The sequence below is a fragment of the Lycorma delicatula genome, chromosome 5, assembly GCF_047948215.1.
Source record: "Lycorma delicatula isolate Av1 chromosome 5, ASM4794821v1, whole genome shotgun sequence".
In the NCBI taxonomy this organism is placed as follows: Eukaryota; Metazoa; Arthropoda; class Insecta; order Hemiptera; family Fulgoridae; genus Lycorma; species Lycorma delicatula.
In genome coordinates, this window is record NC_134459.1 from 169,712,106 (window position 1) to 169,728,025 (window position 15,920).

Sequence of the window (15,920 nt, forward strand, 5' to 3'; positions counted from 1 at the left end):
TTCATCTTTTACTCTTAATATTGTTACCTGATAAGTTCAGATTGTATAACTGTTCTTTTCCTTTATTTTCAGCCGTTTTTTTTAAATTTTAAACATTTTATTTCATTCCATATCATCGAATGCCTTCTCCAGATTTACAAATGCCATGGTTTATTCTTAGGCATTTTTTTAAGGTTAATCTGAAGCTCAGATTGCCCCTTCCCATTGTACCCATGAGTTTTCTGGAATGCCTTTCACCTTCCACCATACATCTTTTCTATTTACGTATAAAATATTGCTCTAAATTCACAATTCTTTTGGATAACGATGCATGCCACTAGCATTCACTTTTCCCACTGCTAAAAATTCTACCACTGCAGGTTGTTTTTGACACTATAATATAACGGGCATACTTGACTCAATAAAAATGGTGCCTCACAGAACGAAAGAAAGCATGGGTCAATGAGTTTTGGAATGTTACTAGTAGGAAAATGAAACAACAAAATGACAATATCACTTCGTGCTACATTCTGTTCTTCCTTTATATTTCAGTGTGCATTATATTTTAGCTATCTCTTATAATGTATTTGTACGATTTTATCATCTCATATAAAAATCAGACTACACACCTAGATATTGATGAGACCCCAAACTCTTCTAATTCAATACCACAAATTCTTAAAGAAATATTTTATTTGTTATACTATCACAGTATACACCTTAAACAATAAATCCAGATTTTTTCTTTTAAAAATTAACCAAATATTCAAAATATTTTAAGTTATGTTGTTTTTTGAGTATTTTCAGAGCTTAAAATATTTGTACATAGTTTACTTGTGGTACTGTACATCCATTTGGTCATGCTTTAAATACATCATTTTTATAAATTATAAATAATGATGTATCTGATAATAGTTGTTCAGAATATGTATTGTTAAATTACAGGCAATACTCATAAATTTACATCTTTACGTTTGATTTTACCTATTAAATAGTCTGTAATTAAATTTGAAAGAGTACCACAAGTAGTTTGATAATTTAGTATATCAGATGCCTAAGATAAGTTCAGAAAGGTTGCAGTTAGAGATCTATTTTATGTATACTATAAAAAGTTTTTTCTAATGGACATTGTGCGTTAGAAAACCAAACATCTTTTGTTGCTTTCTATTTTTGCAATTACAAATTGCATATTAGATAGTATTCCATAATCTTTTAAAGAAATTGTTAATTTTAAGTGCATTATTTTCTTATAGTTGCAATATTATAAATTAGCGATATAGTTGATTAATTTGTAGGATAATACTTCTCACCTAATATTACACTGGTATTACATAAAATCTGGCTACTTCTGTAATATCTGGCTAACCAGTTACCAAGTTTGATTGATGAGAAAGTGAGTACAATTATATGTAATTGTGAGTACAGTTATATGCAATTCACAGATTAAACACAAATACTTGGTAATGTAAACATGCTTAGAGCATAAGTTATTTTAGATATAACAGAATTTTACTGTATAAAACTGCAAGTTTTTGTTGATCTTTGGTGGTAATGCCAATTTTTTTTAATGAATACAGGGTTAATCTAAATTTTATTCTATTGAATATTTACTGGTTAGTCAAGCAATAAAACTGTGCAGAGTAGTCACCAGGAATCTCTTTAGACACACATCTGTCATCCATTTAATTCATTTCAGATAAAGCATAAACATATAATCATTATCACTCCTGTCAGGTACGGGATGTGTGGCATAATTTATTTTTTTGAAGTCGGACTCTGCTGTTAAGATTAATGCTGAAAACTTGAGAGGGGCACACAGATATGCATGATGAGAGGGGACAAATTTATGCAGCTATTATAAAACTGAAAAAAATGGCTAAAGTATTTAGGAATTGCAAGTGAATTTTGGTGACTCATAAAAATTGGTATGACAGTATTGTCAAAAATTTATTGCAGTGTGCTAAAAAAAAAAGTTTTAAAGATCAATCAAGAAGAACTGATGTGTGTTAAAAATGTTCTGCATGACAATATGTAGCCTCATTCTGCAAGTTGCACAAAGACTACTTGAACAAATAAGACAGGAATATTTCAGTTACATCCCTTACAGTCTGGTCGTGGCATCATAGCACCGAGTGACTATCATCCTTTCGTGAAGATGAAAATTTAACTGGCTACTCAGTAATATGAAATCAGCTAAGAGCTTCCAAGTAGGGTTGACAACTGGATGGTTACCCTGTAGAAGATTACTTGAGTAAGAGTCGACAAAAGTTTATTTCATGGTACAATAAGTATCTAAATGTGAGCGACAACTATCTGGAGAAATAATGTTGATTGTTGTAATTTATGTATATGTATACAATAAAATCCTTTTTGTATAATTGGCCAATGTGTAGTTTATTTTGGAATTTTTTTCTTTAATTTTTTTGCTTGATGATGTTGCCACATAAGCTTGAAGAGCTTATGTATGGAATTTGGAAATGAAATTTTATAGTGCATGAAAAATGCCATGCCCAACTGGTATTCAAACCTGGCACCTCCAGATGAAAGGCTGAGACACTACCACTTCGCCATGGAGATTGGTGTAGTATCAATAAATTTTTCATGAATGTTCAAATGCTATGTATAATTTGAGTGTGAACACATTATTATAATAAAATCCTTGTTTATGTCATTGTTTGTTTGTGAAGAAAAGTTCAACTATGTAATATATTCATATTTAAATATTAAGAATATTGATTTTTGTGTAAATTTGGTGTCATAACTGTAGTAGTTGTAGATGGTCTGACACTAGATGTTAATAACAATAATTGGTGTAGCCATTCACAAGAATAACAATCAATCCATGTCAGGTTTACTAAGTAAACTGAAGTAAGCGATTTCTTTGCTTAACTTGAATTTACTATTGCATATCAGTTAGCCTAGCCCACTGAAATGCAAATCTTGTTTTTTTAGGTGACGATCGACTTAGAGAAAGTTATTCTGAAGTTACTGTACCATTTGTCTATGGATGATAGAGTTAAACAGATGTTCACATATACTGATTGTGTACAAAAAGTAAGTTATTAAATAGTTTTTTTATTGTAAATTTTAATAATATTATCTTTTACTATTTCTTATTTGAAATTTGGCTGTATTTAGTGAGTATTTTTATTACTTATACTGAGTGCATCAAGAAGTAACAATGATCAAGTCCCACTGCATCACTGTAATGTCAACTGTTCCAAATACCAGGTTTGATTCCCATTGAGTTCTCATTGTTTATTATTACCAAATCATCAGAAAAAAGATGAAAAAAAGAATATATTGTGGTAGTTAAATACTTCAATGTTTGATAGATTTTGAAAATAAATAATTATTGTTAAAAAAACTGATAGAAAAATAATTTTAAATACACTTTTATTTAATATGAAGAACGAACTTTTAAGAAAAAATAGAATTACAAATAATTATTATACTTTAAGAAATATATATAATGAAAATAAAATATGCACTAAAAGGAAGAAATTAATGTTTTCTTCTCATATTGAAACAGATACACAGTGTGTCTGAAAAGTTCCCGAACTAAATTAAATAAAAATACAGATTTAAAGATAAAACAAATTTACTCACATCAGCTCCTGTCATAGAACCCGCAACTTGTTGCAGCGCCGGTAGAGCCTGTTAAATGCTCTGGAGAAATCACTTTGTGGAATTGCCTTCAATTGCCCAGTGCAAGCCCTTTGGATGACTGGAATGTTGATGAAAAAGTGGCCTTTCATCATCAACTTGAGTTTTGGGAACAGAAAATAATCTGCTGGAGCCAAGTTGGGTGAATAGGGTGGGTGGAATGAAACGGTGATTTGATCTGTGGTGTAAGTTAAAACTGTTGCCACATATGCCGGGGCATTGTCATGCAAGAGGGTCCAACTGCCTGGATCCTGGTACTTGGGGTGGATTACTTCCAAATAGAATTTAGAATTCATGATTTGACCGGTTGGGACAAATTTATGATGAATCAGGCCCTTTGAGTAGAAGAATGCAATCAACATCATTTTCACTCTTGATTTTTGCTGCCTGACTTTCATCGGTCTTTGTGCCCCAGGACTCAACCAAGCAGCTGATTGATGCTTTATTTTCGGATCATACATGATGCATTAGTTTTCATCTGCAGTTATAATTGTTTACAAAAAATTCAGGTCACTATCGCCAGTCTCAACGAAGTCTGGAGCACAAGAAAGATGCACCTGTTGTTGCCCTTTGGTCAAGCAGTGTAGGACAAAACAAGAGCACACCTTTCGGTGATTAGTTTTTTCTGTTAAGAGTTGTACATACCACATCTTTACCAATGTTTCGTTCTTCAGCTGTGACTGGTAAGATAAGGTTATTCGAGCAGGAGCACATGCACTTTTGCAATGTTTTCATCATGAACAGCTGTTGACGGCCTCCCTCTCCCTACTGTCTAAACCACTTCCACAACATGTTTTTTGTTGTATGAGATGCAGCTTCATCACTGAATGCTTGCTGTATCGTAGAATAAGTTTTAACGAAAGATTTTTGAAATTTACCACAAAATTTTTATCGCACTTCTCTGTTTCATGTTGCGAGTTTGCACAAGGTCACATGAACACAACATACACGGTCAAATATAACTCTAGACTGAACTGATGAAATTGTACACATACTCGTCAAACAGGTTACCACATCGTTCCTTGGTTGTCTGAGAGATGGTGCTACTTCTATGGAATTTTTCAGACCTACTGTGTATGAAGTAATGAGTGCGTTACTCATTTATTCATATTTATTTGAAGTAGGTTTCACAATATTGGTAAATTGTAATGTAAAGAATCCTACACAGACATAAAACATGTATTGACTACATTAATTGGTATACTTAATTCCATTTACAATTTTATACCCAAATAATAAAAGTGTGGGGCATCCTTGAAGTATTTTGCAATTTAGTTGATTTTATTATCGGGGCACACAATGCTTTTATTTTTTGTGATATAAAATTATGTAATTTATAATTATAATTGTATAATAAATAATTGGTTTCCAATTGTTTAATTAAAATTAAATGATTCATTATTACACAATTCATAAATATGAACTTAAAACTATATCACTAAGGAGCAATCTTTCCTTATCATATTTTGAACTATCCATTTATACTGTTAAGTTTAAGTGAAAATGTTCATATTTTGCACTTAACAAGTTTTATTCTATTAATTGAGACCATTCAACATTATTTTGTTATATCAACAGACATTATTCACTTTCAAACAAAATCAAATACTGTTTGCCTATCGAGTGAAATAATAAAGTAAATTACACTATATGTTAACATTTTATTAAAAAGTTTTTTTCTTTGCATATTCCTGATAATTTACTAACAAATCTGAAATCACTTAACTAAAGACAAGGCAAAATTAAACTTGCATTTTCTTATTTGAATAATTTAGTCATTGTACTCTGTGTAAAAATATTGTTTTAGAAATATTAGAGCTCCAAGATACAATTGACATAATTAAATTAAATTTCAGGCTTTTTTCCTTTATGGAAGTATACTGTCATCAAAAAAATTCTTCAATCTTTAATTTTTTTTGTTCCTTGCATTTTTATCTGCAATTAAATGCTGTAATTTTTTTCACTATATAAGTTACATCTGTATTTTAAGTTTTTGTAATAGTGTCTTGTAAAAATCAAGAACGATGTTTTTTCACTACCTTTTTTAAACAAATTATAATTTTTTCTGAGAAATTAAATTTTACAAAAATTATGTAAAAGTTAAAAATTTTAATGCTAAAATTATTTTTTTAATTTGGTTTTATGTTAAAATTTGTCCAAATCTTATTAAAAAACAAAAACTTTTTCATACCTATGTTTAAGATGCTGTACTTCATTTTCACTTTTGAAGCAACTTCTTAAAACATTTCTATATTGTCAGATAAATACAGGTGCATTTTACATATTTTTAAAAACATTATTTACATTTAATTTATCTGTTAATAAATCATCTTCATTGTGAATTACATTGTATAGACTGTGTATTTTGACTTACTTTGATGTTATGTAAACTTATTTACATAAATACTTTTACATATTGCTTTATTAAAGATAGTTAATTTTTTCATTATTTACTTAAATTGTATGTTTATTATTTTAATTTCAGACTGTGTTAACTGTTACCTGCTTTTATAATATTTCATTTTAATTGCGATTTTACTTAATTGTATGATTAGTTAGCAGTACTTTTGTTATATATAACAAATGCAACTGGAAATTACAGGAAATTTTTCCTGTAAGATATATTTCATGTTTCAATTTTTTTATCATTAAAGATTATTTGTTTTATCACTGTTTTTCCTTTCTGTTTTTTAGGTTATTTCATATGTTCTTGATTGGGATGGTGAACAACCTGGATATCTTGTACCTGTTGCTGTTTGTGTTAATGCAGCAATAAACTCACGATGTGCTGAACTAATGTATGATCAAGATAATTTACAGAGATTGATGGCAAGAGCTTTTCATTTACAGGATTCACTTTTATTAAAGATTGTCAGAAATATCTCTACTCATCAGGCAACCAAACATTTATTAATTGTAAGTTCACGTAAAGATTAAATTATAAGTCTACAGCCGAGAAGCTAAAAAGAATTAAGTCATTAGCTGAGAAGAAAATTTTATACCTCTTGTTTACTGTACAACAATCCCACCCAGACAAGTAAATAAATGGTATTAAAAAGGGATCATATAGCATATAAATATATGAAAAATTTCTCAATTAATTAATCTTTCTTAATTACTTTTAGAAAAATGTCTCAAAGTACGTATTTCTGTATGTGTAATGTGTAATGTTTTTTTCAACTAGTTTAATATTTTAGTATAAAAGTTTTTACAAAACCCAGTGGCATATTAGTTGTTGTATCAGTACAAGTTGTTGTATCATTAGTTGTATCAGTACATCAGTTCACATTTGAACACAGGAGGAAAGGTACACAGCTGTCTGGACCTAGTAAATTCTCTCCAGCCTAAGCTCAAGAAAAATTTGCTAAAATGGGCATAAACAAAGATGTGTTCATTTCAAGATAGACTGTCCTTCAGTCTCAATGGTTTTTAATTTTAGCTGAAAATCTGAATTTCACCTAAACTTTATTGTTTACATTAATTTGGTTTAAGCACAGGATATGATATATTGTGATTGAATGTTATGAAATTGAAATCTAGTCTGAAAATTGGTTTTCTACTTTACAGAACAAAATTTCTGAAATGCCTACAATATTGAAATCATTTGTTAAATCAAATTCTCCCAAGTTGATGAATTATTTGAATCAGGCAAGGATGCGACTGAAGTTTCTAATTTTATGAACAGGACTGAGAGAAACTCTTACATGTTGCAAAATTTTAACGGGTGATTTTTATAGAGAATGTAACAAAAATCAGAAAAAATGAGTATCATTATGTAAAACCTACAGATGACCACTAAGTTAATGAATAGCTGTAGCTCTTGTTTTATAAAATCTAATAATTAAACTAGAATTAGTAAATTTATTTAGTACTGCACACACTGAAAAACCACCCTGAAATTATTTTGGCATCCTGAGTATGAGAATTCATAGTAAATGTACAATGTGTTTGTTTATTACACGCTTGCTGTATTGCATCGAGTAATAATTTAAATAGAGGGATAATGCATAAATCTGTATTTTGACCTTACTTTTACAATCACAACTACTCATCTCGATTAGAACCTTTTAACTAGTACCATACTGGGATATTTTGTGTAATATTTTTGTGTTGCATACTTTATAAATGCATTTTTTTATTAGTAAATAAAACTAGCTTTTAGTGCTTACCGGTTGGTTAAATCATAGTTTGTAAGTAGTATTTGATTAGAAATTCTCTTATTCCAATTTACCATTAATGTATTCAGATTTCTTTCCTTATTTTTATTATGAGTAAAATTGAGCTCACTTTCAAAATTTTATATTGGAACAACTTATTAACCTTTTTGAATTCTGTAAAAATGTCAGTTAAATTCACTTTTTATTATCTAAAATTTATTATGATAAATCAGTGTACAAATTATTTACTACAAAAAGATCTAAAACTGAATTTAATGTATGTTGTTCAATTCAGGAATTTGTTGGGGACCTAGCCAGTGTACTGACATGTTGTCAAAATGAGGATTTTCTTCTGGAATGTGTCGGAATACTGGCCAATTTAGATCTTCCTGATCTTAATTATTGCCAACTTCTTAATCAGTATAGTCTTATTCCTTGGATTAAAAGTCAGTTGGTACCAGGTAAGCTTGGTTTTATATTTATTAAATTTGTAAAGATTGTGCTAACATAATGTTTGCTACGTGTGTAGATAAGTCTGTAAAATTTTTGTTTCTTAACAGATGTTGTTTTCAATTCTGGTAATACATGACTATATTTAAATAGTTTTTTGAACCCGGTTAAAATTATTTTAACAATAAAGAAATACCTATTTGTTTTCTGGCATCGGTTTTGGTTTTTTTTAATCATATTTCTTTAATCATTAATCAGTCAAAATGTTTAAAAATTCTTAATTAGCATTTTATTGGTAACAAATAGAAAACCGGACTATTTTTCTATAAAACTAGATTGACCTTCTGTGTAATTGGTAAATCCTAGCAGATTACTAATTGAAAGATCAAATTGTATACTATCTGATTTAGAAAATTAGTTTTGTTCTTTTGCAAATGAAATTTAATTCTTTTTAGTTGATGTCTGAAGTCATTAGTTTTAATTAAAAAGTTTGTAAAATTTTTAGTCAATTTTTTTTATCAGCATTCTGATGCAGTCGTGAATTTTATTGTTTGTTTTTTTGTTAACATCAATTCAAACAGTGATCATTTAAAATTTAAAAATACATTTAACTGCTACTGATTTAAAGTTTTTTATATTTTTATCTTAGTTCAGGTTTTTTAATTTCATGATCAGAAAAAATTGTTTTCATTTTATTTTATTGTATAAAATATATCAAGATTAGAATGATATAAATTCAGATTTTGTATGTGCGCTGCTGAAGAGCAGTTTGATTTTGGCGAGCTTCCTTCCTATTTTGATTAAATCCAAACCTTCTTGCCTAAAACCTCTAGTAGCCCTCTACAAGAGGTGTGATAAGGGTGGTTAAAATTGAAAAGAAACATGTGAATGTTATAATATTATAAATATTAAGAAGATTCTGGAAAGAAGTATGAATTGGGAATGAGAAAGTAGATTGGAATTTTACATAAAGATGCTTTTAACTAGGTGGACCTTATTATACTTTTAAGTACCAAGAATTTAGACTTTCCATTAAATAGCCTATTTAGATGCATTATAAATATTTTCCTGTGATTTGAAATTTTACGGATAATTCAAAATGAATTAGAAAATACTTTTAAAAAGGCTTGCACTGTGCATTTGAGAAAAATATTTGATAAGGCATCTCCTCAAAGTTATTATCTGTTGCATGTGTATCTGAAATATGTATTATATTTCAACATCAAAAATGGAAATTATAGTAACAGGTAATGCTAAATTTAATTCATTACAATCTGGGAATGAGTCATAAAAACTGGCTTTTGTGTTTGCCTTATAAATAGTTTGCTGTCTATAAGAGCGGTTTACTAATAATAATAATGATTAATCATTTGATATACATGTCTCCTAAAAAAAATTGTTTGTGTTCATTGTAAGTTATGCAATTTTTAGGCAAAGCTGAGGTTGATTTGGTGCTGGAAGTTGTTATGCTGGTCGGTACGGCTGCAGGAGATGAATCTTGTTCTTCGTTGCTGTGTAAAGCAGACATATTGTTATCATTGATTGAACTTCTTAAAGGTTAGTGCTAATTTTTAATTAATTTTTTTTTAATCAATTTTTTTTCTAAAACCCCTTTTTTAAAAGATTTATTTTACTAGAATAACCCTTTCAATAAAAGCCTCCAAAAAAGTTTTTTTTGCTAATTTTGAGTATTGTGTTAAGTATTCTGGTAATGCAAAATTTACTTAATTTATAATTTCATTTTGTATGAAATACTTTGGATAGTTTGCATAATTAACCGTTACTGAAACTTTAATTATTAATATAAATCTATTAATACTTCTTATAATGTTCATGCGGTAAAGTGTGATAAGTTTAAGCGGTTAAGGCTAAGATACCAGAGATATCTAGGATAAGTTTGTGTATGTATTTGAATATTTATATATTAGGAAGTTCACTTTATACCCGATAAAATCTGGGTTGGATATCTATAAAGGAATCGGATAGGAAACTGAATCTTAAAAAGGTCTGGTAGATAAATCGTTAACCCACTGATTACCAAGGACACAGTATCACTACAACTCCATATCGTTAGTCCTGATTCAGTTGTTGTGAAATCAAAATTCCATGTAGAAGAACAAGTCCAGGATAACAAAAAGAGGTGGTGGATGAGGTAGGAACAACCTACCTAAAGAGGGACTGTAAAGTAAAAGAAATTCACCAGAAATAATCTTTCGAGGTAGATATACACATTTTGCACACATTTCCTTGGGGATTGGATTATCGTTATCTAAAATACTAAACTATCACATTGATGATTTTGCATTAACACATTTTGAATGTGTGCTAGACTGATTGTTTTTCCTCCAGTTAGTAAAGAATCATCTGAGAGGAAGCTTAGGATTTTCCATTTTATTTTTCCTTTTTTTTATTGCGCAGTATGGTAGTATTCAACTATATTATAACTTATTAACCTGACCGCTTCTTGAGAGAATGAGATACAAGATGACAATAATTGAAAAGTTCATGCAAGTCTTTTTTAAGAGGTGTTTGTATCTATTGTTAATATCATTCGCCATTAATGAATGCCTAAGATTGCATAAAATAGCATCCAGTTTATAACATTTCACTGATTTATAATAATTGCTTTATTAAAAAAGCAACATATTGCAAGTCCAAGTACAGTTCAGCAGTTGGTCACATTCAGTCTCAGGCTGAACATATCTGTCCACCATTAATGTTGCCTGCATTGTGATGAAAGCATGAAAAAAAGACTTGTAAAGTTTACAATGATTTGGTGCTTTGTTTGCAGATGTGCTACTTTGTAAATTATGCAACAGTATAGTAATAAATTTGAAACAATAGAAAGTCTTGAAGCCACGTTGAAATCTAGACAGCCATGAGTGGCTGGTAATGAAGATTTGTACTATAGAATTAATTGCTTACTTTCTTAAGTCCTTTTAAATTGATATGGAGGCACCTTTTTAACTAATGTATCCCAAAGTAGCACGCAGTGAATGTTGTAGGATCTAAAATCCATGGCTTATTCAAAATTTCCTAACTTATTGATGTTGATCAACACATTATGTTTTGTGATCTTGCAATCTGTAAAAAATAGATACAAATTTCTGATAGACTGCTCAGTGGATAGATGTAGTATGATAAATGTAATAAATGTGACAATCATAGTAACTGCCAACAGGAATCCATTGCTTGTAAAAAAAAAAGTAGTATGGGGTAAGGTTCTGGAGAGCCCCAACCACCATGCATACAGGAATCTGAACCCTCTGGAAACCCTTCATTAAAGATCAGATCCTAGCAAAAAAATATGCCCATAAACATAAACTCATTACTGAAAACTGGGAAACTAAAAAATCTAATTGATTTTAACAACACCGCTTAAAGAAACGAAGTATTTGGATAATGACAGTTTCGAATCTGAGAATTTAGGATCTATATAAAGGTAAACGGTAAGTTGATGAAGAACATACCTTACTTAGAAATGGCTTCTCTGGTAAACTGTACAATCAAATTCAGTCGTAGACTTTAAATTGCCATCAGAAAGACTCTCTGTTCTGACTCTAAAGTGTGCTAACGAGACATACACAATTCATCAATGCACACAGTCCTATAAATGAGAACAATTGGAGCAATGTACCAGAAGTGGAAGAATTTTGGAACTTGTTAGAAGCGGAAATGGAACAGGTCCCCCGAACAATATTAAGATTCTCGTAAGTGATTTCAATGCACTAATTGTAACAGATAGACGAAAAGAGAAAGAAATATGCAGCTATACGCACATAAAAGAACCAATAAAAATAGTAAAAGACTAATCTCTTTATGCCAGTGTGAAGATCTCAAAATTATGACAACATATTTTAAATGATTTCCTAGGAAGATGAAAATGTGGTGGTCTCTGTGTGAAAGGCTTTCTGAATTCCAAATAGATCATTTAGCCATCATGAAAAGGAGCATAAGAGAAATGATGAACGTTACTGGTCATTATCTCATCACAATCAAAACAAGGTTTTTACTCCAACATAAGAGAAAGGTGACGTGAGGTAGAATCCAAAGAATAAATTGTTACCACATATATGCCTAATTATAATCGGCGGGTGAACACGGTAGCAATGATGTGAGCTCACAGTAAACGTACGTGCTGATACAAGCATCACTCCTACCTGCAGTTCTCCCACCATAGCGGCACTGCAGCCCCACCACTTTCAGGCTCTAATAAATAGCGTGCATGAGAGTGTTTTTTCAATTCATCGTCGACCACCACCTGGAGAAGACCAAGTAGAAGATGGAAGAAGACAGAAGTTCCCTGGCCGCTTCAACGTGGGACCTCCCGGCAGACGCAAACATCCGTGCTGGAGCAGCAGGCCTGGCCAGCCCACCAAGGGAGCTGCTGGACATGGACTCTGCCTTCCCACTCCAGCTCCAGCTCCAGCTCGCCGGGCTTCAATCGCCCTGGCTGGCAGAATAAGCAGCAGGAGCTGACCTGGCATGGAATCAATCGGGAAGAACCGCCTTGGCCATGCCAGCAAAGGATGACCGACACCGACCCAACACTGCATGGCTCTGGGGGGCCACATTGTAGTGGGACCCAACTGCCACTGAGGGAAAGCCCGGTCGGACTTCAATGAATGAGCTACAACCCCTTGACTTCACCGGAGACCAGCTTCTAGACCCAACAGCTCTCTCAGAGCTAACCCAAAAAACGGCCCTTTTCAGAGCCACCACAAGGTTATGATTTATGAGCCGTTGAAGCCATTTGACGATAACAGCCCTTTTCAGGACTACCATAAGGTTAGCAACTACAACAAGCTATCGAAGTCAATAAATGACAAAACTGGCCCTTTCAGGGCCACCATAAGGTTAGTAAGTACCACGTGCCATTGAAGCCGTTCGGTGACAAGATAATCAGAAATTATATGATAACAGAGAGGAATTCCAAGAACAATTTGAGAACCTTAAAACACAAATCTGGCAAGAAATTATGTTAAAATGTGTTGAAGCAGCACAAGCTGTAGCATACTCATTGAAGAAGAAGAAGAAACATATTTGGTGGAATAAGCTTTGTGATAATGCTGTAGCAGAAAGATTATGTCTGAGGAAATATTGGTGTGCAAATAAAACTAAAGGTAAACCTTGAGAACCTCCAGCAGCAAAGGAAAGCAACTTGCAAAATGTTAAGAACAGTGTAAAAGGATTTTGAGATGGTACTTTTAGACAAGATAAACAAAGAGTTTCAAAAGAATAACATAAAAAATATTACAAATTATTTAAGCAAAAGTTGACAAAATACACACCTCCAAGTCTTTGCTTTTGCAGGGAGAATGGGGAACTTATGACCAACCAACAATAAAAAAAAATTATGAAATTTGGCAAAATATTTTGAGGGCTTGCTCAGTTGTAAGGAAACAAAGGAGTGATTCGCAGAAATATTATTAGAACATCAACACCTGAACTCTGTGTCACTGATTCTAGGAGAAATTAAGCAGAGTATTAAACATATGAAAAATAAATAAAATAAAGCTTGTGGAGAAGATTCTCATGGCTGAAATGGAAGAATGTAGATAAAAATACTGATCGCACATTTAAAAAGATTATCATGGGAATATGGGAGGAGGAATTACCAGAGGAATAGAAGGTTGCTTTAATTCATGTTGGTAACTATCATGGAATTTCACTGTTACCTTTTACATACAAGATCCTCTCAAAAGCCTTACTCACTAGACTTGAAAAACAAATGGACCTTTGCTTAGGAAATTTCAATGGGGTTTAGGAAAAGTAGGTATCTTCTACCAAACAAATTTTTAACCTGAAATCTGTAATTAGAAGATATAATGTTACAGGAAAAAATATAGTGATTGTCTTTATGGATTTTATGAAGGCATATGATCACATTGGCAAAAAATAATTGTTACAACATATTCGGAGAATCTGATGCAGATAAGTAATCATTGAACCGTGTAAGGCTAACACTGACGGGAACAATATCAAAAATTAAGTTAAAGGAGAAATCTTGCGGTCATTTAGCATTCAGACAGATATAAGGCAAGGAGATGACCTACCCCTACTTCTTTTCAGTGTGGTTTTGGAAAGGGCCATTAGGGAATGGAGGAAAATCTGCAAGAAAAGAAAATTAGAAAAGTTAGATCAGGATATGCTAAAGAAAATCTGAACATAGATTGTATCACATTTGCCTTCCAGTTGTAAAGAAAAAACAGCGGAGGAACTATTGAACACATCATGATGAAGATAGCTGAAAAGGTCTAAGGATATCAATCGTACATGACAGAGTACATGACCAACAATAGGCATTCACCAAATTGAATTACCAAGGTTTGGTAACAAACCTTGGAAGAATTAGGAAGACTGAGAAATTCAACTAATTTGGAGAAATAATACAATCAAATGGGTTAGATAGAGAGGCAATTAAGGCTAGAGTAAATAAACTGCAGAAGGCTTACGCCTTTACAAAAAATTTATACAATAAAAAAGAGGATATTGAGGATGGGAAAGATTTGACTTTACGCTATAGTAGTAGTTAGGTTTGCAGTACTGTATACTACAGAGTGTGTAACTCTAAACTGAGGAGAGATTAATAAATTGGAAGTACTTAGACAGGTAATTGGACCATAGAAAACTGATGAGTGTTGGAGGTTATGGAAGAATAAACAACTACCTCCATGTATACAGACTCACAGATGCCATTTGAAAAAGAAGATTGGCCTTCTATGTGCACTTGGCTAGAATGGATGAAAACAGGTTGACAAAGAGGATTTTTGAGAAGAGTGATAGAGCCAAAACAAACAGTAAGTGCCTTCACACAGGTGAAAGAAGATCTCATGATTACAGGGATAACCAATGTAAGGGACAGAGATACATTTACGAAGAAAATCCAAATTGGTGAATGTTCTCAGAAAGGAACCAGAGAGTGCAGCAGTAAAGAGATGGCTGCAAGAAAGGAAGGAACAATATAGTTTGAAAATGAAGAATACTTGGAAGAAAAGGAAATCATCCTGACATTAACTATTAAACATGGTCCTATAGTGGCAGGTGACAAGAAAAAAAAACTAAAAAAATTAATCTCTGTCATTTATTTGTCAAGCTAAATCATTCATTATATGGAATTATTTATTTTTTTAAATATTGCTTAAGTCAGTGTTTCTCAACCTGTGCTGCCCCCCCCCCCCCTAGGGTATGATGACACTAAATCAGGGGTGCAGCATATCAAAAAGGAAATATTAAAAAATTTATTAATTTACTGAAATAAAAGCAAGCAAAACAAAATACATTCTGACATAATAAATAATAAGTACACATTTACACTATTAATAGGATAAATCAAATAAATTTACACTATAATACATATGTACACTATAAATAGGATTGTATCAGCACTCCACAATGTATTAATAACTAACTTATCAATACTTAATTAAAAACAAGTTTAATAATTATTAGTGACTCCCGTGGGCCTGTCTTGCAGAGCAAAGTTTTTCGAAGGAAGGTTTAATATTAGAAATAGACATTCCTGAGTTCTTTTTCTATATTTAGCCGAGCACTATATTTTTTCTTCAAAGCAGCCACTGCAGAAAATCCATCCCTCATCATCCACCCTTGCCTAAAATTCCAAGAGTGATTTATTACTAAATTGTGTTTTGATTTTCCCACTTGCTG

General features: G+C 31.6%; 1 protein-coding gene across 3 annotated transcripts in view; it reads left to right on the top strand.

The window, feature by feature from the left end:
* The window catches only part of LOC142325578 (kinesin-associated protein 3-like), a 63,891-nt gene that overhangs the window by 978 nt on the left and 46,993 nt on the right, over positions 1–15,920 (top strand). For 2 of the 3 annotated variants that reach the window (XM_075367496.1, XM_075367493.1), the window contains exons 2-5: positions 2,932–3,033; positions 6,340–6,561; positions 8,098–8,263; positions 9,684–9,809. In XM_075367496.1, the coding sequence (XP_075223611.1) occupies positions 2,983–3,033; positions 6,340–6,561; positions 8,098–8,263; positions 9,684–9,809 (565 nt within the window). In that variant the 5' untranslated portion in view covers positions 2,932–2,982. Of the gene's footprint in view, positions 1–2,931; positions 3,034–6,339; positions 6,562–8,097; positions 8,264–9,683; positions 9,810–15,920 lie in introns of those variants that run through there. The other variant, XM_075367491.1, reaches the window with a different exon arrangement.